Here is a 23117-nt window from a genome sequence, read left to right on the forward strand (position 1 = left end):
AAAGTTCAGATGTGGATTGGCATCTCCCAAAGTCCATTGTCAGTTAAGTGTTTCTTGATTGGGCGCTTACTGAGAATAGTCCTTTCTCAAGAAGCTGACCAAATGCTTCACTGAGGCCACTTACAATCAACACACTGAGATACAAGTACATAGCCAATATTCATAACTTCAAATACAAAAATGATACACACATACAGACAGAATAATCATAACCAGCAAATTACAGCCTTTCCGTAGACACCTTACTTGACCTCCTTTGTAAAAGATTTGGTGCAACTATAGGACTTTGGTTGCAACAATGATCTATACAGTCACAGTTAATGTCAATAATGTCACAGTATTGTACAAACACACAGTCCCTGCCTCAAAAGGTTTATGATCTAATTTGAAAAGACACAACAAGAAAGGATCAAAATCAAAGGATAAGCTATTTTTTTTAATGGATTGGGTTCCCATGATATTCCCTGCTTTATTTAGGACTTTGTTTTGATGCTGTCTATAAAAATTAGTTTCTTTCCAGGTTAATATATCTCCTACCAGTGGTGATTGCTGCTGTAATACGTTTGGCTGAGAGAAATCTCTTTATATAACACAACTATATTTAATTGCCATATCCTGCATTTAAACGCCTATCTGTACTTAGTTACATTATTTACAGACTTGTGTCCCACTCCCAACACAACAGCTGCTAAGCAGGGCATGTAGTCACTGGAATGTGACTTATCTAAACGCAAGTTGTACTGTTTTAACTATACCACTGCAATCTCTTAATGTGGGGGCAGTTATGCCAGTTTAAGGCACTTTTTTATACCAGTAGGGGTTGCACCAGTATAACTACAGTGATAAAATCACACCCCTAACCAGAATAATTGCATCAGTACAAAAACTATAGACCAGGCCTTAGCTTCCCTTCTCCAATGGAACACCTCAGGGTCAGAGGAGAGGCTGATTGGAGGGAGAAAGGGGGATCAGTTGCACACATGAGCATCTTTATTAGGGAGATAGAAGACATTTAGCATTTGTGTACCTTCCACTCCTACTAGATTGAAAATTTGTTTCTATTAAGTGCAATCTATGAAATAATGCTGTATTAAGAGTTGAAATAAGATATGACCACTTGCTGTAGGTCTTGGCTTTCATGTCTTCCACTAACAATGACAACCCTTTTGTGATAAGAAAGATGTTTCATCAGGCAGGAAGCAGTTTTTTAAAGAATGCTACTTAGTGACTCAGTTGGCCAGAGCACTTGCTAGTGGCAGCACTAACTCCAAGTAGAAGCAGATTTTCAACTTTCTTATAGAACATCACTTTTTTTTTTTAAGAATGAGTTTGTTAAAATAAGTTTGGGAAAATATAGGCTTGTGCCTTCAACCAGTGGAATGAAATTCCTCAAATCGCCTGAAAATTGCACATCTGCTGTATACTCTGATGGAGAGGAAAAGGGGAATATGGAATCTTAATTTAAAAAAAAGTCAAACTACCTTTATTAAAGATAAATACAACCAAAGGGGTTGTGGAGTATCAATATTGTACATTTTTGTAAAATAAGACGGAAACAACCAAGGGGTCTTGATCCAAGTAATCATCTGGAGCAGGATTTTCTCCCATCTTGAAAACCCATGTTTTTTTCTGAAAAATCCAGATGAAGAAAAACCAGATTTTATGAAACAAAACTCAGCGGCCTATGTAATTTGTAATAAAAAATAATATAAAGTGAACACCCTACACTTTGTATTCTGTGTTGTAATTGAAATCAATATATTTGAAAATGTAGAAAAACTTCCACAAATATTTATAATTTTAAATTGGTATTCTATTGTTTAACAGTGCGATTAAAACTGCGATTAATATTGAGTATTTTTTTAAATCTCATGATTAATTACAATTATTTTTTTAATTGACAGCCCTAATAAATGATTTTAACCACCATAATTTAGTCTTTATAAAAATCAGTTGATACTCATTCTTTAATTTAAACCAGTTTTATATACATGTTACTAGTTCTTTAATTTTGCCCTGTTTCATAGGTTTTCTTTTTGTTTTTTGTTTTCATTGATTCCAGGCCAGAAGAGATCACTGTGATCCTCTTAGCTGACCTTCTGTATAACACAGCCATAGAACTTCCCCAAAATAATTCCTAGAACATCTCTTAAAAATCCAGTCTTGATTTAAAAATGCAAGTGGTGGATAATCCAACATGAGTCTTGGTAAATTGTTCCAGTGGATAGTTACTTCTACTATTCAAAATTTATGCCTTAAATGCAGCCTGAATTTGTCTAGGCATTAGATTGTTTTACCTTTAGTCTCCTAGATTGAAGAGCCAATTATCAAATATTTAAAAGGAGGGTCTTTTCATTGCAGCTTGGTTGACTGGTTAGTCATTGTCATCAATTGACAATTATTCTGTCTATGCTGAATGGATCATTTCATCCATAGGTGGTGACTCTGCTTCGTTTCTTGAACTATATTGTCTTGTCAGACTGACTGGTTTTATCAGTATTCAAGTTCTTATCAAGATTTGGAAATCTTTAAGGAACATTGTTTTTCTAGTTCACAGATTCTGTATTTGTGATGCTTCCTAGGGGTACCCATGGTTGTGAGGTACCTCGCTACCACCTGCCCTGAGCATGAGCAGGTGTTGTCTGCGCTTGCCAGGTGTCAGCTCCCTTATTCTCCCAGCCACAGACAACACAAGCACTCCCTTCTCAGCCCACCCCAGCTCCACTGTCCCTCATGCACGTTAGCAGTTGGCACTCTCCAACCCCACATCCTTTGCCCCCTGTGGTGCCCAACCCCATATCCACTAGACGCTCACAGAATTACCAGACCCACTATTCCCAAAGGAACAGTACACTACAGCTTACTAGTTAAATCTCAGAACACAGGTCTTAAATCTATTTATAGAGAAAGCAATTAAGTTTATTTTACAGAGTAGTGATACATATGATAGAAAACAGAAATATTGGAAATAAAGGTTTACATATAAAAACATAACACTCATTGTAGAGCCTAAACACAACTAACAAGATACTGTCTTATCGAGTAAGGAACAGCTGACCCCAAAGTCTCTTATTTTTCAACCAGGATGGCTGAGACCCTTTCATAAATCCCAGCCAGCTGGCAGCTTCCTTTCCCCTCCTCCCCCCCGCCCCCCCATGAAGAGTTCCAGGATGTCTTTTTGCACTCCTAGATGTACCAGACCAATGCTTTGTTCTTCACCTCTAAAACAGAGTCTGTTCCCCATTTCCCCCCCCACACACACACACCTCTTCCTGCTGATTTCCCACCTGAAGTCTCCACAATCTCTTCATTTAGTGTTTGACTCAGTATGCAAATAGACTCCCTGGCTGATCATTTTGTCTCTTACAATGGGAGATAAATGTCTCCCATTTCCTGTCTGGTGGACTCTGACTTAAGGCATCATGCTGAGTGATCTGCTATTAGCTACAAGGCCTTAGCCCTCGTCTACAGTACGAGTTTCAGTCGAATTTAGCAGCGTTAAGGCTTTTAAAATCTATTTCTGTACTCCTCCCCAGTGAGGGGATTAGCGCTAAAATCAACATCGCTGGGTCAAATTTGGGGTAGTGTGGATGCAATTCGATGGTATTGGCCTCCAGGAGCTATCCCAGAGTGCTCCATTGTGACCGCTCTGGACAGCACTTTGAACTCCGATGCACTAGCCAGGTACACAGGAAAAACCCCGGGAACTTTTGAATTTAATTTCCTGTTTGGTCAGCATGGTGAACTCAGCAGCACAGGTGTCCATGCAGTCCCCCCAAAATCGTAGAGCATAGAACATTTCTACGCTCCCCCTATCATCTCCATCCCTGAGGTTATCGCGGATTATAAGGCGAAAAAAACGCACTCGTGATGACATGTTTTCAGAGCTCATGCAGTCCTCCTGCACTGATAGGGCACAATTTAATGCATGGAGGCATTCAGTGGCAGAGGGCAGGAAAGAATTGCTGTGTTTGCTTACCAGCAAAAGTATCATGCCTCGCTAGTGATCCTGCCCAAGCCAGGTTGCTGTCACATGAACTCTGCACTGTGTCAGCCTTGGGCAGGGGCATGACTGCTTTGTGAGCAGGAGGGCCATAGATATAGACATTGCATTAGGTAGCTTCTGTAGCTAGAGAAAACATTCCGGTGTATTCGGCAAAGACTGTGGCAAAAGAAAAGCCCCGTTCAAGTTGGGTTTCTGTAGTGTAGTGGCTATCACGTTTGCCTAACACGCGAAAGGTCCCCAGTTCAAAACCAGGCGGAAACAGGTCACTGTTTCTTTCTCTAAAAAGAAAAGGAGTACTTGTGGCACCTTAGAGACTAACCAATTTATTTGAGCATAAGCTTTCGTGAGCTACAGCTCACTTCATCGGATGCATACTGTGGAAAGTGTAGATCGTTTTATACACACAAAGCATGAAAAAATACCTCCCCCCACTCCACTCTCCTGCTGGTAACAGCTTATCTAAAGTGACTACTCTCCTTACAATGTGTATGATGGAAATGGCCCACCTTGATTATCATACACATTGTAAGGAGAGTAGTCACTTTAGATAAGCTGTTACCAGCAGGAGAGTGGAGTGGGGGGAGGTATTTTTTCATGCTTTGTGTGTATAAAACGATCTACACTTTCCACAGTATGCATCCGATGAAGTGAGCTGTAGCTCACGAAAGCTTATGCTCAAATAAATTGGTTAGTCTCTAAGGTGCCACAAGTACTCCTTTTCTTTTTGCGAATACAGACTAACACGGCTGTTACTCTGAAACCTGTTTGTCTCTGACTCGCCTCCTGCATTTTAGTCTTAGAACAGACCACGCTGTGAAATTTTACTTTGAATTATATCAATTAGGAGTTAAATAATATGGAAGGTCTCTCTAAGTTATAGTCCCGGGTTCCTTACACTGTCAGCAGCTCTGATAAATTAACATTTTTGTTAGGGGCAGGGGAAAATTTTCATGAAGCCTTTTATAGGGACTAAATTCTATCTAGGACTCTGAAATAATCTTAACGTGGCCCATAGAGAGCAATCCTTCGTTTAGGATTTGTCATTCCACAAGTTGAACTGCTCCTTACTACTGTCCAGGCTTCATGAGCCATGGGAGCAAGGGGCAGGCTGGGATAGGTGTGACCATGTGGTGCTGCCGGCTGGGAGAGCAGCCTGAGGCAGAAGCCTCCAGCTCGCATGATATTCCAGGCAGGACTGAATCTCCATGAGACAAAGCTTAAAGAAGAGAATGACCTGGAGTCACTCCCATTTGGTGGTCTAAGAGGAGGATAGCCATGTCTGTCCTGGTGCCCCTGATCGACCTCACCAAGGTCTGCCAGGAGCACCCAGGAGACGTACGACAGCTATCAGTCCTACTGTACAGTCTGCCGTGAAGGCAAGGAGCTGCTGCTGTGTAGCAATGCAGTACTGCGTCTGCCAGCAGCACCCAGGAGACGTACGGTGACGGTGAGCTGAACAGGCTCCATGCTTGCCATGGTATGGCAAGCATGGCAGCAGGCTGAGCGGGGCTGCCGGCTGGGCCGGTGGCTGGCAGGAGCCAGTGGATGGAGCCCCAGACCAGCAGCGGGACCCCGGGAGAAAAGGCGCAAAACGATTGTCTGCTGTTCCTTTCACGGAGGGAGGGGGACCTGACAACATGTACCCAAAACCACCCACGACAATGTTTTTGCCCCATCAGGCATTGGGAGCTTAACCCAGAATTCCAATGGGCAGCAGAGAGAGGACGCACTCTGCCGACTTAATGCACATAGCGTGGACATACGCAATCGAATTCTAAAAATCGACTTCTATAAAATCGACCTAATTTTGTAGTGTAGACATACCCTTAGGAACAATTTCCTTCCTCTGTGTGTACACACACCTTCTTACATATTAACTGTACTTACATTGTGCAAAGATTACGATCAGTGTGACAATGGTTTCCAGTAGGAACCTTCCATGTCTCTCTTTGGCAAATTAGAATGTAAATACCAGGCCCAGGGGATCACTGGAGCCCTCTTATGCATTTCTGTACACTGCCAGTTGGCATCAAGAGGTTCTTCGGGTCACAGTATTGTAATCGTAGAGGTCTTTATTGTATTTTTTGAACTAAATTACTCAACACAGCTTACAAGAATCTCTACTGCTGCTAATGCCTCACTTTATATAATTCAGATCTAACTTTTATGTTGATCAATTGTTGTGAAAGCCAACGAGAAATGTAATGTTATAAGTGGGTTTTTTTATATGATTTGGAAAGAGATTTGATTATGGTCTGAAATCATAAGCTACAAAAATAACTGGTGTAACTTACTATTCTGGTCATTAGTAACTTCAGCTACTGCCTTTTAGGTTCTTGGGCTGTTTAACTGTACCTGCATGTCTTTTGTCGTCTTTTGGTTCTTTTAATGAACTTTGTGGCTAGCTAAGTGGCATGAGAAAAAATGTGTTGGTTTTTTTTTAAATCCAGTCTTGCTGTCCCCTTGTGAGCTTCAAGGCATTTCTTCTGTCTTTGTGCCACACTTCTTTCTGATAAAACTGCTGGACATGTGGCTGCCTCTGAGGAAGGGAGAGTGGGGAGGGGGGGGTTTGAATCTGCCTAAATGGGTCCTAAACAGTACCAACCAATGAATGTCACTGAAAATTCTGCAGGTTTCCATGCTATTTCAGATATGGCAATAAATGTGCTTTAGTTCTTATCTCTGTCTAACATAGATGTCCCCACTCTTATCTAGAATGTGCCTCTAATGTATACACATTTTGGGTTTTAAATACTATTTTGCTTGCTATTCACAGGGACACAGCAGGACAGGAGCGATTTCACACCATCACCACCTCTTACTACAGAGGCGCCATGGGAATTATGCTAGTGTATGACATCACTAATGGCAAAAGCTTTGAAAACATCAGCAAATGGCTCAGAAACATAGATGAGGTGAGCAGTGCCAATGAGATCCTGTCCTCTGCTCTAACTGCGCCTGCTATATTACAGGTCCAACGTGCTGCTGAAAGTAGACCCTGCAGAACTGAGTATCTTGAGACTAGCTGTTTCTCCCTTGCAGATATGCTACCATAGTAGCCCTTACCATCAAGGAGACAGATGAGGGTAGTGATGATGGAGTGTCAGGCTGGTTTGCGTATGCCATACCTCTGCCCCAGGATGTAGAGAATTTGTTGATGGTCAGAACTTTGACTCGCAGTGTTGCTCCCTGAAACACATGTTAAGAGTTAAAATTCTAATGCTAACAAACTTATAAAGTTTATTTATTTAAAAAAAAAAACAAAAAAACTTTAGGGCTCTTTTCTGCATTCAAGAGATCGGGTGAGGGTATGTGCCTTTCTCCAATAAACAGGCTCTAATGTTAAGAGCAGTTACCAACACACGTGGCCTGCCATGGTAGCAGCTGTTGCAGTAAGAACCATGATACAAAAATAACAGTAATTTCTATACTTTAACATTACTTGGTGAAATGTACCTGTCCTAGTGCAGATTACATATTTATAGGTTTCTCCCTCATGGAAGCTAAATGTGTTTTGCAAAGAAGGAAAGATCACTTAAATGTCAAGTTAATTTTTGTGGGAACTGAGCACATTCTTGACAGTGTTTCATACTACTTCTGGATGGCAAATTCCCTTCAGCGCTTAATGATGCCTATTATGTAATGCCACTCTGCCCCCATTATAGCTGGTGGGGAAGGGTGAGGAAGAGTTGGATGGGCAGAGAGGCAAGAAGAAATGGGCACTAAAGACAGTGTAGGAGAATATGCAATATGATCCATTGTAGGTAAGCCCTGTATACGTTTCAGCCAGCTGAACCTAAAATTTGAGGCAAGGTCCATTTAATCAGCTGTGGAATTGTATGTGTGAATGACTGCTGCTTCATAGAAGTTGCCAGGAGGCGTTAGCAGCTCAGATGAGAATTCTTGGCACAGATGGGTTTTGGCACCTTAGGAAGCAGAAGGACTTGTGAAAGTATGTTAGCTGAGTTTCTGTTGAAATGATCAGCCTGTAAAGCCTGGTCTACACTACAAAGTTAGGTCAAAATAAGCTGCCTTGAATCGACCTAGTTGTGCGCACGACTACACTTAAATTTCTCTCCCACTGATATAAGTACCTTGTTATGTCGACATAGTAACACCAGCTCCCTGCGTGGCATTGAGCCAGAGTTGACATACACGGATTATTGCTGCATGAGTGTAGATGCATTGTTTTTTTGTCAACCCTAACAGTCTTCCAGCAGCTGTCCCACAATGCTTGACAGACCTGGTCACAGTTGTGAACTCCATTGCCCGGGGTCACATGAACCAGAAGCCTCCCCCCTTAAAATCCCTTCACATTTTTGAAATGGCTTTTCTTGGTTGTCCAGCTTGCTCAGCACACCTCTATCTACTCTCCATTGTTTTATGTAACTGCCTAGCTGATCCTGCCAGCTGCATGCTCTAGACCTGCTCTGGCTTGGAATAGACAGAAATTGGTTCTCCTGGGCCTGTGGGGAAAATAGGCTGTCTAGGGGCAGCGCTGAACCAGCTGTAGAAACATCAACATCTGTGAGCAGATTGCTCAGAGTATGCAGGAGAAGTATTATGACAAGGACCAGCAGCAGTGCTGTGTGAAAGCCTAGGAGCGTGGCAAAAGTACCAGAAGGCCGGGGAGGCCATCGATCAATCTGGTGCCAAGCTGCAGACCTGCCACTTGGCAAAGATCCCACCACCACCCCACAGACTATCCTGGATACCTCTGAGGAACCAGGGTCACAGGCCCCTACCATGAACAGCGAGGAGGATGACTGGGACGGGTGACTGGGGGTGGGGGGATCCCAGCTGTGCCAAGAGCCGGGATCTATTTTTGATTCCGGTCAGTCCCTGCAGTCAACCACAGGCAAGCCTGAAATGAGAGAGAACCTTGGATAAGTGTATAAGTAAATTTCCCATTACAGTGTTGGCACCCGCATCTTAGTAGGACACAGCTATTGACTTTTCATTAATTTATTCAGAGGTACAACAAAGAGAGGTAGAGTTGCTATCTGCTTTCATTGTGCTCTAGAGTCAGGCTGAGGAGGCTGTGCAGAGCAGTTTATGTACACAGGGATGTCCATTGAATCCTGAGAGATCTTGATGAAAGTTCCATGGAGGTACCCTGAAATCTTCTCCCAAAGGTGTCTAGGGATGGTAGCTTTATTTCTTCCTCGATGATAGGATGCTTTCCCATGTCATTCAGCAATAACTTCGGCAGGCACTATTGCCATAAACAGGCTAGCAGCATATGGGCCTGGGTGGCTTTGGGATGCCAGCAGCAGCTGTGCTCTATCTGCCTCCAGTGCGATATCTGCTAAAGCCACCACAACCTGTGGAAAATGGGTGCCAGTGCCCTATACTCAGTTTCATGCAACTGAGTAATTCCCTCCTTGTTTGCCTCACCCCTAGGTGGGCCTTGCTCACCATGGCTGGTGCTGTGGCTCTGTGAACAAGCATTCCAAAGCAGAAAGCCAATCAGCATGTCTTGTTTGGCACTTGAAGGAAGCGAGGGAGTGGGGAGTTCTGAATCTTAAGTTTCACTTTTTCTTCCTTTTGTGTTGACAGTGATACCTCAGTTTTGTCTGTAGGTATGACCATTGTAGTCTTGATGGGTATGCCCTGCACACCAGTAGAATGACTAACCCAGTAAGGAGGAGGGGAAAAAAGAGCATGTGGGAGGACACGATCTGCAAGATCCTGCAAGCCAGTGCTGCATCAGATGTTGAACAGAGGCCCTAGAGGGTGAATATTGCAGATCGTACGGAGAAGGAAAGGGCAGACAAGAGAGAGGCACAGGAAAAGGAGAGAGAGATGCACCAGGACATAATGGAGCTTCTATGTCAGCAAGCGCAGAAGCGGCAAACTCTTGTGGACCTCCAGGTTCAACAATCCCAGCTCGACTGCCATTGCAGTCAGTGTAGAACTGCAGCATAGCTCTTCTCTCCCCCACCCCAGCATTCCACATGGCCTCAGTGCCCACATGCCTGCTCCTACCATCCCAAACCAGGGGAAAGAATGGACAACCACAGCTTCACCTATATGGATCTGAGAGAGCCACAGTTGATGCGTATGCAGCTGCAATGGATATCGGTGTGCCTTCCTCCTGTTTGTTTAGGTTCCTAAATTTTAAGTTAAGATGTGTTCACATATATGTTCTTCAGATTGTTGGGAACTGTTTCATAAGTGAATAACTTTTGTTTTTAAAGTTATTAATCTTTATTGGTTTAAAACCCCTGGTGTATAATGCCCACTGGCAATGAAAGTGATGGTCTCGTACACACTCAACCCATAGGATCAGTGCCGAACAGTGTAGTCATCATAAATGTACAGCAAACACCTACATTATTAACTGCACTGTCAGTGATATATGCACAGATGTGCAGCAAGCACCTTACAGTTCCTAACAGACCCCCATACTGCTGCACCAGGTTGAGCACAGTACACCACAGCACATTACTGTGACTTGCTGTTAGTGCTCTTTCAAAGCCTCCCTAACCCATATAGCTCCTTGCTGAGCTCGTCTCATAGCTCTTGTGTTTGGCTGTTCAAACTTGACAGACAGCTGCTCCACCTCTACCCTATGGCAACTTCCCCCCTTGCTTCACAAATATTATGCAGGACACAACAGGCAGCTGTAATCATTGGGATATCTTTCACACTGAGATTGTCTGACTAAACAATGCCAGCACCCTTTCAATCTACCAAAAGTACATCCATCTGTCATTCTGCACCTGCTGAGCTTGTAGTTGAATCTTTCCTTAGTGCTGTTGAGGTGGCTGGTGTACGGTTTCGTGAGCCAGAGGAGTTATGGGGTTGGCTGGATCCCCCAGGATCGCTACTGGCATTTCAATATCGCTATTGGTAATCCACTACTTGGAAAAGGTGGTCTCTGCTGGTAGCTTTCTGAACAGTCTTGGGTTCTTAAAAGATGTCATGCACCTTTTCTGACCAGCCAACATTGATGTGAGTGAAGCATTCACAGCGATCCACCAGCACTTGCATAACCATGGAGAAGTAGTCCTTTCTGTTGATGTGCTCTGGGGCCAAAATAGGCATCTGGGGCCAAAATAGGCATTATGTGTTGCACCACTGCAGTTTGGGAACACCATAGCTGCAAAGCCATCCGCTATGTCCTGCACATTGCAGGGAGACACAATCCTGCTTAGCAAGAGATGACGATAGCTCTTACAGTGGATTTTCCCATTGACCAGTAGCAGTCCAGCGTTGCCAGTTTCCACAGCATGATCATCACTTGCTTCTCCACTGTCAGTGCAGCTTTGTTTGGTGCCCCACAGGTTGAATGGCTGGGGCGAGCTCGGCACACAGATGCACAAGGTCTCATTCGTGGATATGGAAGTTCTGCAGCAACTGCTTGTCATCCTAAACGTGCGTTATGATGCAATTTCACCAGTCAGTGCTCATTTCTCAGGCCCAGAAGCAGCGCTCTACTGTCGGCAGCTGTTCCATGAATGCCACCAACAACTTTGAATTGATTCTTATGTCCCATAGCAAACTGACGTGGAAATAGTAATATTCTCTGCAGTGGTTCTTGTGGCTCTGCAAACACCAGAAGAACATGCGTCCAGTGCTTGCAATGCTCATGACAATAGTGCTGCGCTGGGCAGGCTGTTTGTCAGAGATGGCGAACAATGACAAGTCCTGCTTGGGTTCATGGGAAATTTGAAAATAGGCACAGAAATCATGGGATTTCACAGGCAGGAACGTCTGTGAGGGGAGGGCTCCTACCTCATACTGAGAATGACGGGCGATCAGCTGGTTATCTCAAGTGCCTATATACAAATGCACAAAGCCTTGGAAACAAGCAGGGAGAACTGGAGGTCCTGGTGAAGGCAAGGAATTATGACGTGATTGGAATAACAGACTTGGTGGGATAACTCCCATGACTGGAGTACTGTCATGGATGGTTATAAACTGTTCAGGAAGGACAGGCAGGGCAGAAAAGGTGGGGGAGTAGCACTGTATGTAAGGGAGCAGTATGACTGCTCAGAGCTCCGGTACGAAACTGCAGAAAAACCTGAGTGTCTCTGGATTAAGTTTAGAAGTGTGTGCAACAAGAGTGATGTAGTGGTGGGAGTCTGATTATAGACCACCGGGCCAGGGGGATGAGGTGGATGAGGCTTTCTTCCGGCACCTCGCAGAAGCTACTAGATCGCACGCCCTGGTTCTCATGGGCGACTTTAATCCATCCTGATATCTGCTGGGAGAGCACTACAGCGGTGCACAGACAATCCAGGAAGTTTTTGGAAAGCGTAGGGGACAATTTCCTGGTGCAAGTGCTGGAGAAGCCAACTAGGGGGAGAGCTTTTCTTGACCTGCTGCTCACAAACTGGGAAGAATTAGTAGGGGAGGCAAAAGTGGATGGGAATCTGGGAGGCAGTGACCATGAGTTGGTCGAGTTCAGGATCCTGACACAGTGAAGAAAGGGAAGCAGCAGAATACGGACCCTGGACTTCAGAAAAGCAGACTTTGACTCCCTCAGGGAACTGATGGGTAGGATCCCCTGGGGGAATAACATGAGGGGGAAAGGAGTCCAGGAGAGCTGGCTGTATTTCAAAGAATCCCTATTGAGGTTACAGGGACAAACCATCCCGATGTGTTGTAAGAATAGTAAATATGGCAGGCGACCAGCTTGGCTTAACAGTGGCATCCTTGCAGATCTTAAACATAAAAAAGAAGCTTACAATAAGTGGAAGATTGGACAAATGACCAGGGAAGAGTATAAAAATGTTGCTCGGTCATGTAGGAATGCAATCAGGAGGGCCAAATCGCACCTGGAGCTGCAGCTAGCAAGAGATGTTAAGAGTAACAAGAAGGGTTTCTTCAGGTATGTTGGCAACAGGAAGAAAGCCAAGGAAAGTGTGGGCCCCTTACTGAATGAGGGAGGCAACCTAGTGACAGAGGATGTGGAAAAAGCTAATGTACTCAATGCTTTTTTTGCCTCTGTCTTCATGAACAAGGTCTGCTCCCAGACTGCTGCGCTGGGCAACACAGCATGGGGAGTAGGTGGCCAGTGCTCTGTGGAGAACGAAGTGGTTCGGGACTATTTAGAAAAGCTGGACGTGCACAAGTCCACGGGGCCAGATGCGTTGCATCCGAGAGTGCTAAAGGAGTTGGCGGCTGTGATTGCAGAGCCATTGGCCATTATCTTTGAAAACTCGTGGCGATCGGGGGAAGTCCCGGACGACTGGAAAAAGGCTAATGTCGTGCCCATCTTTAAAAAAGGGAAGAAGGAGGATCCTGGGAACTACAGGCCAGTCAGCCTCACCTCAGTCCCCGGAAAAATCATGGAGCAGGTCCTCAAGAAATCAATCCTGAAGCACTTACCCGAGAGGAAAGTCATCAGGAACAGTCAGCATGGATTCACCAAGGGAATGTCATGCCTGACTAATCCAATCGCCTTCTATAATGAGATTACTGGTTCTGTGGATGAAGGGAAAGCAGTGGATGTATTGTTTCTTGACTTTAGCAAAGCTTTCGACACGGTCTCCCACAGTATTCTTGTCAGTAAGTTATAGTAGTATGGGCTGGATGAATGCACTATAAGGTGGGTAGAAAGTTGGCTAGATTGTCAAGCTCAACGGATAGTGATCAATGGCTCCATGTCTAGATGGCAGCCGGTATCAAGTGGAGTGCCCCAAGGGTTGGTCCTGGGGCCAGTTTTGTTCAATATCTTCATAAATGATCTGGAGGATGGTGTGGATTGCACTCTCTCGGCAAATTTGCGGATGATACTAAACTAGGAGGAGTGGTAGATACGGTGGCAGGTAGGGATAAGATACAGAGGGACCTAGACAAATTGGAGGATTGAGCCAAAAGAAATCTGAGGTTCAACAAGGATAAGTGCAGGGTCCTGCACTTAGGACGGAAGAATCCAATACACCGCTACAGACTAGGGACCGAATGGCTAGGCAGCAGTTCTGCGGAAAAGGACCTAGGGGTGACAGTGGACGAGAAGCTGGATATGAGTCAGCAGTGTGCCCTTGTTGCCAAGAAGGCCAATGGCATTTTGGTATGTATAAGTAGGGGCATAGCCAGCAGATCGAGGGACGTGATCATTCCCCTCTATTCGACATTGGTGAGGCCTCATCTGGAGTACTGTGTCCAGTTTTGGGCCCCACACTACAAGAAGGATGTGGAAAAATTGGAGAGTCCAGCGAAGGGCAATAAAGATGATTAGGGGTCTGGAACACATGACTTATGAGGAGAGGCTGAGGGAACTGGGATTGTTTAGTCTGCAGAAGGGAAGAATGAGGGGGGATTTGATAGCTGCATTCAACTACCTGAGAGGTGGTTCCAAAGAGGATGGATCTAGACTGTTCTCAGTGGTGGAAGAGGACAGGACAAGGAGTAATGGTCTCAAGTTGCAGTGGGGGAGGTTTAGGTTGGATATTAGGAAAAACTTTTTTCACTAGGAGGGTGGTAAAACACTGGAATGTGTTACCCAGGGAGGTGGTAGAATCTCCTTCCTTAGAGGTTTTTAAGGTCAGGCTTGACAAAGCCCTGGCTGGGATGATTTAATTGGGGATTGGTCCTGCTTTGAGCAGGGGGTGGGACTAGATGACCTTCTGGGGTCCCTTCCAACCCTGATATTCTATGATTCTATGGATAGAGATATGGGAAGTTGGTCCCAGTCACCGCTGCGTGACTCCATCCTGTTGCACCATGCATTGCCAAAACTACCCAAAAGACATCACACTGAATGGTGGCAGGTTGTACACATGGATACCTAACTATGATGCATTGCGCTGCTTCAACACTCACACTTCTGGTGAGTACATGTAGCACCACTGCAAGGAGCCAAGTATGCATGCCCACAAGCAATAAACTACCTGTCATGACTGTGTACCAGTGTAATTTGCAGTGTCAAAGCTTTGTTGTGTAGACATGGCCTTTATATGGTTTAACTACTTCATTCCTATCTTCAGTTTCATAGTTAATACCCAGATGAAACAAATGCGGCAGTTGACGCTTCAGATGGTCTGCCGACTCAAGAAGATAACAATACTTTGGTTTAAACAGTTAATGCTTTCAAGGTTTTTCTCTCAATGAGCACTAGAAAAGTAAATTTTTAAACTAGAGCTTACATTCTGTAACACAGTTGTGGCAAGAGTGCACTTCTGTAGCAAATTTCATAGTCCTGGAATTGTGGGATACATAAGCCCTGATTATAAGAGAAGAGAGTGATGGAGAAACTGGGAAATGAAAAAGTGTAAGAAAAAAGTGAGATGGAATCAATTAACTTAAATTCTTAAATTTAAGGTCCCATATGAGGGGAGATTAGAGGCTAGGACTTTTCAGCTTGGAAAAGAGGAGACTAAAGGGGGATATGATAGAGGTCTATAAAATCATGAGTGATGTGGAGAAAGTGAATAAGGAAAAGTTATTTACTTCTTCCCATAATATAAGAACCAGGGGCCACCAAATGAAATTAATGGGCAGCAGGGTTTAAAACAAATAAAAGGAAGTTCTTCACACAGCACACAGTCAACCTGTGGAATTCATTGCCTGAGGGGGTTGTGAAGGCTAGGATTATAGCAGGGTTTAAAAGAAAACTGGATAAATTCATGGAGGTTAAGTCCATTAATGGCTATAGCCAGGATGGGTAAGGAATGGTGTCCCTAGCCTCTGTTTGTCAGAGGGTGGAGATGGGTGGCAGGGGAGAGATCACTTTATCATTACCTGTTAGGTTCACTGCCTCTGGGGCACCTGGCATTGGCCGCTGTCAGCAGACAGGATACTGGGCTGGATGGAACTTTGGTCTGACCCAGTATGGCTGTTCTTATGTTCTTAAGTTAGCACATAAAGTACATGACAGACTAACTTGTGCCTTCCAAAAAGCAAGGTGGCACGGTGCACATGTTTTTCACCTTGGCTAGTAGAAGTTAGTTTATCTAAGTCTCTGGTGGTGTACTTTGGAGTCTGGTTGTACTTCAAAGATGTCTGTTGTGTAAACACTGTATGAGAAATAGCACTGTCTCTCAATGGTCAATGTTTTCAGTGCATGTTTCTTTGATCTTTCCTTCTTGCCATCTAAGTACTCTTCCAAAAAATCCAAAACTGAGTTGATCCTGGTCAGGCAGGCCTCCTTGTGAAACAACTGGTTTGGGCCACTGCTTTAGGCAGGAAAACCAGATTATGTAGACTTCTGGTTTGTTAGTTATTTATGGTAATAAATATCTACTAATCCTACTTACCATCCATTCTAAGGGAGTATTCCTTAAGACTGTTGAAACAGAAGTAAATTCAGATTACAAATTCTCCACTAACTGATGCTTTGTTCTGTTGGTCCATGAGGACTTCCAGAGATACAAGTTTGTCACAATTATTGGTTACTGTAGTGTAAGTAGGGAGGGCTTCCTTTGTAAGCAGATGTTAATGAACAAATGTTTTAAGGCTCTCTTCTGTTCCAGATGAACAGGTAATTGTCTTGTCAGACTGGCCAGAAAAGTGCTCTCATATTCGATATTGTAGGCTTTGAAATTGTTCCCTAGACATCCAGTAAAGCAGTCAGTTTAATTAAAATGTTGTGCATTATAAAACTCCTTTTCTGCACATCCGTTTCTATATTTTTATTTGCAGTTTGAGCAATGGTGTAACACTCCATTTTTCTTTTCTTGCTACCCTTTGTGCCGCATTACAGGGTTGTAGTGAAACCAGCACCCGCCCTATGAAGCAGGATTCAGATGAGCAGCTTGTGTGCATGTATCAGCACACGCAGACCAGTATGAGATACAAAGCTGACACCTAGAATAAGATTAACATATTCATTGTGCTCTTCAGATTCAGTGGTGCTAGAAATTCTCATTTCCTTTTCTCAGACAATGCTAAAGAACAAGATCCATCCACTGTACTCAATCTCCAGTGCCAGATTTCCCATTTTAGTGTGTTCATTTCGTCAAAGTATTCCAAGATCACCGTGTAAATGGGTTTCTAGCTGCTGAATGGAAACTAAATGCTTTTTTACAGATTGGGTTTGGATAATTGAACTGTTCACCCAGCCCTATATTTACACGATCACCCTACCAAATAACTCAAGAAGAGCTGTTAGAACTTAGCTGGAGGCATTTCCTGCTAACCACTCAGCTATTTAGCTTTGCAGTGGTTGACCTTTTTTAAACACAGTTCTTAAACAAGGTACTGTCTGCACCATAACAATGTGCAAGGGAGTCTAGAAATGCTTAGGTCTGATCTACACTGGGGTATTGTTGGCATAGCTGTATCAGTCAGGAGTGTGGGGGAAAAAAAGTCCCTGACCAGTACAGCTATGCCAACAGGAGAGGGCTAACTTCATTCAGGGAGATAGTATTTCTACAGTGACAGAAAAACCCCTTCTCTCAGTGTAGGCTGCATCTGTACCATGGGGCCAGGCAGGTATAGCCAGTATTTTCTCCATAGTGCAGACATATCCTGAGAAAGTTACATCAAAATCAGTGATTCCAGTGCGTGAAAGCTTGGTTATCTGTGTTGGCAACCCCTGTGTTGGCAACCAGTCTTTTCTGTCCTTAGTGTTTTGGCCTTTATGAAAACAGGACTAAATGTTCTAAGCCAGCAGACATTAAATCTTCTTAGTTGGGCAGGAAGTTGATTGTTTCCTTGGGTAACTGAGTGTAACTTAAGCATTCAGTAGGTTAATGTCTTTAACTAGAAGAATGCAGACTGCCAAACACCATTTGGTCCTTTTTATGAAAGGAGGCTTTTCAAATCACAGACTACAGGCAGAGAAAGACCAGGGGAAAAATTGACTTCTGCTGGAGGTGGCGGGCTTGCCTTAAAGTTGTAGGCTTTTTCTGCCATATCCCACTTTCAGAGTATGGGCTCTTTTGTGCAGAGCTTCCCCTTAGGGAACATGCTGCTTAGCACAGTCCTGCCAAGCTCCACCAAAGATGATGGGCCATCCACTTCTATATAAATCGAACCAGAATACCAAAAAGACAAGTTAATACAAAGGTGAACAAGATATATGCATGTTATCTTTTAGCAGATGTGAAAACATATATAACGAGCTATTGCTTGTTCCTGTTTTAGCATGCCAATGAAGATGTGGAGAGGATGCTGTTAGGCAACAAGTGTGACATGGAAGAAAAGAGAGTTGTACTTAAAGCAAAAGGAGAACAGGTGAGTGTCAAGCAAGAACTAGTTCGCAAAGAAAAGCGTGTCACTGAGACCTTCCCCAATGTGCAAAGGTGAAAAGTATGGAATCGGCCAAACGGCCATTATAAAACTGAAGCTGTTTCAGGGGTTATATTACTAGAGAACTTAAACTCCATTGTAAGACCTGCCAAAGAGTAATATGACTAATATTGGACTTGCTAATGACTTGTAAACCCAGGAAAATCTTTTCTGGAGTAGTATTGTGAACATCTACCATTTAGGCTAGTCTGCCAGTAATGCGAACTCAGCTAGTCAGTCTGTTTCCTCTGTTTAGTTTCTAACATTCTTCTGCAAATCCTTTTCCTTCAGTCATTTATACCATATGACGTAGGTTGGTGGCATGTATTAGATTTTGTAACTGTTTATAATTCATCGTGTCTGAATACCTACTTCTGTGTACCTCAGTAAAACTGTTTTGTCCTCACCAAGCATTAGACTATTTTACCAGTATCATCTCAGTTTGACTGACTAGTAATCCTTGCACTCCTGTCTGTTGTACTGAAACAAATATTACGCCTGCTACAGCAAACTGGTTACTAACCATAGTTGTCATTGAGCACCAATGTATAAACTGTGCATGTAAGGCTTTCTAATGCTAATCTTCTTGCCTCTTTTGGTTTAGATTGCGAGGGAGCATGGTATTAGGTTTTTCGAAACTAGTGCAAAAGCAAATATAAACATTGAGAAGGCATTCCTCACATTAGCAGAAGACATTCTTCGAAAGGTAAGTGCCCACGGAATTTTTCTCGACTGCTTATTGAAAAAGCCAACATCACTTAAAATATCAAATACAAATCAAAACTAGCAAGACCTGAGAATTTAGCTGAAGTGGTGTAGATTCCAATTGGAAAACGAGAATCTACAAGTTTTGCAGACGTGCTGTACAACCAGGGGAACTTTGGATGCTTCATTTTGTCTTAGATTGCACATTTATTGCAATAAATCAGGCATTGCTGGGAAATAGGAACCGTTAAATGCTAACATTGTTTTGGGGAAGACACTTAGCCATTCTAGATTTGTCTCAGTCTGAAACTGGGGATATTTTTGTAGCTCTGGAGGGGTATTGTGGTAAAGGAGAAAAAGAAAGAAACATAGCTGCTATCCTGCAATACATCAGCATGCTAATGGATCACTTAGATCAGGTTCTAAGCAGCTGAAAATAGAAATTAGCATCTGAGCAAAACCACTTGAGCTTAAAGTTTCAGTGAGGTCTAACCAAGTTTGCATCGCATGATGCAAGCAAACATGGGTGTCTTACTGTCTCAGAATTTGGCTTACAAAGCAACTTAAAAGCAAACTCCTGGCTGATAATGCAAGTACTTAACAGAAAATATGTTCCAATCACCAGACTTGTTACTGAAAACTGGAAAGCAAGGCAAATGTGTAAGACGGTGTTTTTTTTTTTAAAAAGTGCACGTGATTTGGGGGGTGGAACCCTATGGTAGATAACTGCTCAAGAAAGAATTGAAAACGTAGAGCAGATATTTTTCTGTTGTAAGTGGTTTTGTGTGATCTGAGCAAACTGCTTATGCTAAAAATATTAAGTCTTAGCTGCTGGGGAGACTGACTTGCCTAAATGGTAGCCAAACAAGAGGCAACTTGTCTAAGTTGCCGACCAAAACACCCTAAAAGAGCCCTTCTCTGTATGTAGATTATTCTGACACCAAAGAATTTTTAGAACAGCCCACATAGGTCATATTCAATTCCGCAGCTAAATCTGTTCTAAGATAATTGCCTGAATGGCTCCTTAGTGTATTATCAAAAAGAAAAGGAGTACTTGTGGCACCTTAGAGACTAACCAATTTATTTGAGCATGAGCTTTCGTGAGCTACAGCTCACTTCATCGGATGCATACCGTGGAAACTGCAGCAGACTTTATATATACACAGAGAATATGAAACAATACCTCCTCCCACCCCACTGTCCTGCTGGTAATAGCTTATCTAAAGTGATCATCAGGTGGGCTATTATGTGACTTGTTGGTAGGATAAGCAAAGCCCCAGTATAAGTCCCAAAAGCAACGTCTAGAAGCAAATTTAGGTTTATTTTAGTGATGGGCCCAAACTGCAATGTTTGTTCCAAATTCCGGAGATGGGTTTCAGATATGGTAGGACTCGTTCAGCTCAGCTACAAAGTTTGACTCCAAATCTCCACAAAGTTCTGTGCGGGTTTAGAACCACATCTAATTTATGGGCATGTTATCACCAAAATAAACATTGTCCTTTTGCATGCTTCTCTCTCTTCAGTGCTGAATGTTTGCATCTCTTCAGAATGTAATTAGTGTGTCTTTGGCTTGTTTCATTGCAGACCCCTGTAAAAGAGCCCAACAGTGAAAATGTAGATATCAGCAGTGGAGGAGGGGTGACAGGCTGGAAGAACAAGTGTTGCTGAACGTTCTCCTAGATCACCAATCGCCATCCACCACCCCTTTTGTTTTTTCTCGCTGCAAAATAAACCACTCTGCCCACTTTTAACCTTTAAATGAATGTTTCATTCCTCATCTTAACAAAGCTCCAGCCTCCCTTTGTTCTTCCATTTAGGACAGCTTGCTGACTATAATTTTCTCAACAAAATGTATAGAAAAATCATGTCTGACTTTTTTTAATGTATCTGCTCAACTCACCACTACATTTTGGTTGTATTATAGTCCCATTCTTGACATTAAAACTTATAGCAATCATTTCAACTCTATTCTGCAAATTGTATAAGAATAAAAGTTAGAATTAACACTTTAATTTGTACAACAGTGGAATTTTCTGTTATGGATAATGTGCTTGAGTCACCATATTCTATAGACGTGCATCAGCAAAAAAAGCCAGGAAAAAAACTCATTTTCGCCTTGAGTATGTAAATGGGGTTTATTTTGTCCTGTGCCTTATGTGGAAAGGAACTTTTTTTTTTCTGGTGGAAGCATGTGCAGGAGACGTACCATCCACACGTGACCATTTTAAAATATTAAACTCTTTTGTGGTTGCTTTACTGTGATTGTTGTAGTGAATAGAGGACGAAGGATGGTGCAAATATCTTAAATTTATCTGCTGAGTCTCCTTTATGGTGACCTGGCCATTCAGAACTGTTCCTGCTGCCATTTTTTCTCACTGGCAACTTTTCCTTTTGCCTGCATGCTGCTTTTATTTGCTTTTCTTCATGGTGTCATGTGTTAATTAAAAGATGGCAACCTGGTATGTTTGCCAAAGTTAATACAAAGCACTAATTTAGCTTTCAAGGCAAAATGTTATGCCTACTAATTTCCCTCTAGCCAATGTCCGTTCATTAGTATCTCCCCCCTCTGTCCTCCTGCATAGCCTATGGGTTTTATGATATGGATCAGGTATTTGCATGCACTAGTTTTTGATGGAGGGTGATGTGGTTGGTTGTCTTTCTGTGTGTGTGAATATAACATGCAGTTCCCAAACTGACAACAGTTAATATGAACTTAAAGTCTCTATTAGCTGCTCAAACAGGGCATTTGGTAGCCTAGCAAAAGGTTAAGTAAACTAGTCTTTTTTTTAAAAACAAAAAACAAAAGTTGGCAGTTGTGTTTGAATTATTGCTTCTCCTACAATTTCCACTTTTTCCGGTGTTAATTTGTTGTCATAAAGAATTTTTAATTTGTTCTTCATCGTGGTCATTCTTGAGCTCATCATTTAATCCTGTTGGAAAACAGCAGGTGACTCATGCAGGGAGATAGAATTGGTATCCCTGTGTTTTTGTACCCCCATGGGTACTTAACTTGCTTTTCTGCTTTGCTTTCATGCTTGATCTGTAGATCAGGGTATGCTAGCTTTGCTATTTTCCCAAAAAGACACCTGTGCTGAACTATTGAATGGCTTCATCCATTTCTAGTGGAGAAGAGAGTTGAAGGACCCCAGGCTAATTTAGACTGCTCATGTACAATTGGGTGCCTTGTTAAGGAGAGCATTTTAACATCCAGCTGGCTTGCATATAAACAGTGAAGGAGGATTCTCCAGCAAAGAGCACATGAAAGTTTCTAGTAGAACCCCCCCAAATCTGCTTTTCTGAATCTGACTGGCTTGGCCTGACCTTTGTGCACTTGGTTGCTTGATCTTCCTCCACTAAATAGTGAAATCAGCAAATTACCCTGACTTGACTTTAATGAAATGAGTCTTTTAACGTTCAGATTCTTGTTTTGACCTGCTATCAGTTTAGTAACTTTACTGATGTGTCTCCCTCGTCCTCTCTGTTCTGGCAGTTTCTCTCCTCTGTACTCATTAACCCTGCCCAGTTGAGTGGCTGCTGGGGAAAAGGCAAGAAACTGGGGCTCTAGGTGATAAATTGACACTGTTTTTGTTTCTCATGTATTAAGCATATTGATCAGCATTGTAAATAGACAGAATATGGCTACCTTTTTGTTAAATTTGCACTTTCTAACGTTATCAAAAAAGGGAAAATGGAGTATACATCAATTTTTGTATGGTCTGTTTAAAACATGGGGTCTTTATTTGCTTAATGGGACTTAACCCCACCTCTGTAAGTCTGTTGGGATCCTTTGTAGAAGCTGTGTTCATTAAACACAGAGCAGTTAGAGAACAGTCCACTCTCTCTGATACAACTAGCTACAAATTCAATTTCATATTCTACTTAACAAGTTAAATAAACTGAAATATTTCTAGATGGTCTATTTCTGTTCATATAAAACATGATTTCCAACTGTGCGGCTTGGCTTTCATTTACTTGTGGAGTACAAGACACTCCATGTTGGTTTGAAAAGAGGGGGAAAGCATCCCCTGTAAATGCATCTGCCAAAGAAACAATTCATAGATTCATAAATATTTAGGTCAGAAGGGACCATTATGATCATCTAGTCTGACCTCCTGCACAACGCAGGTCACAGAATTTCACCCACTGCTCCTGCGAAAAACCTCTCACCTATGTCTGAGCTATTGAAGTCCTCAAATCATGGTTTAAAGACTTCAAGGAGCAG

The 23117-nt window shown here is 42.8% G+C and overlaps 1 protein-coding gene across 1 annotated transcript in view; it reads left to right on the forward strand.

Moving 5' to 3' along the window:
- Window positions 1-22805, forward strand: part of RAB10 (RAB10, member RAS oncogene family) — a 72133-nt gene extending 49328 nt beyond the window's left edge. The window contains exons 3-6 of the mRNA XM_048846076.2: window positions 6783-6921; window positions 18047-18136; window positions 18795-18896; window positions 20480-22805. Coding sequence (XP_048702033.1) covers window positions 6783-6921; window positions 18047-18136; window positions 18795-18896; window positions 20480-20563 — 415 coding nt within the window. The 3' untranslated portion in view covers window positions 20564-22805. The remainder of the gene's footprint in view (window positions 1-6782; window positions 6922-18046; window positions 18137-18794; window positions 18897-20479) is intronic.
- Window positions 22806-23117: the final 312 nt, after the last annotated feature.

Source organism: Caretta caretta, chromosome 3 (assembly GCF_965140235.1).
Source record: "Caretta caretta isolate rCarCar2 chromosome 3, rCarCar1.hap1, whole genome shotgun sequence".
NCBI lineage: Eukaryota > Metazoa > Chordata > Testudines > Cheloniidae > Caretta > Caretta caretta.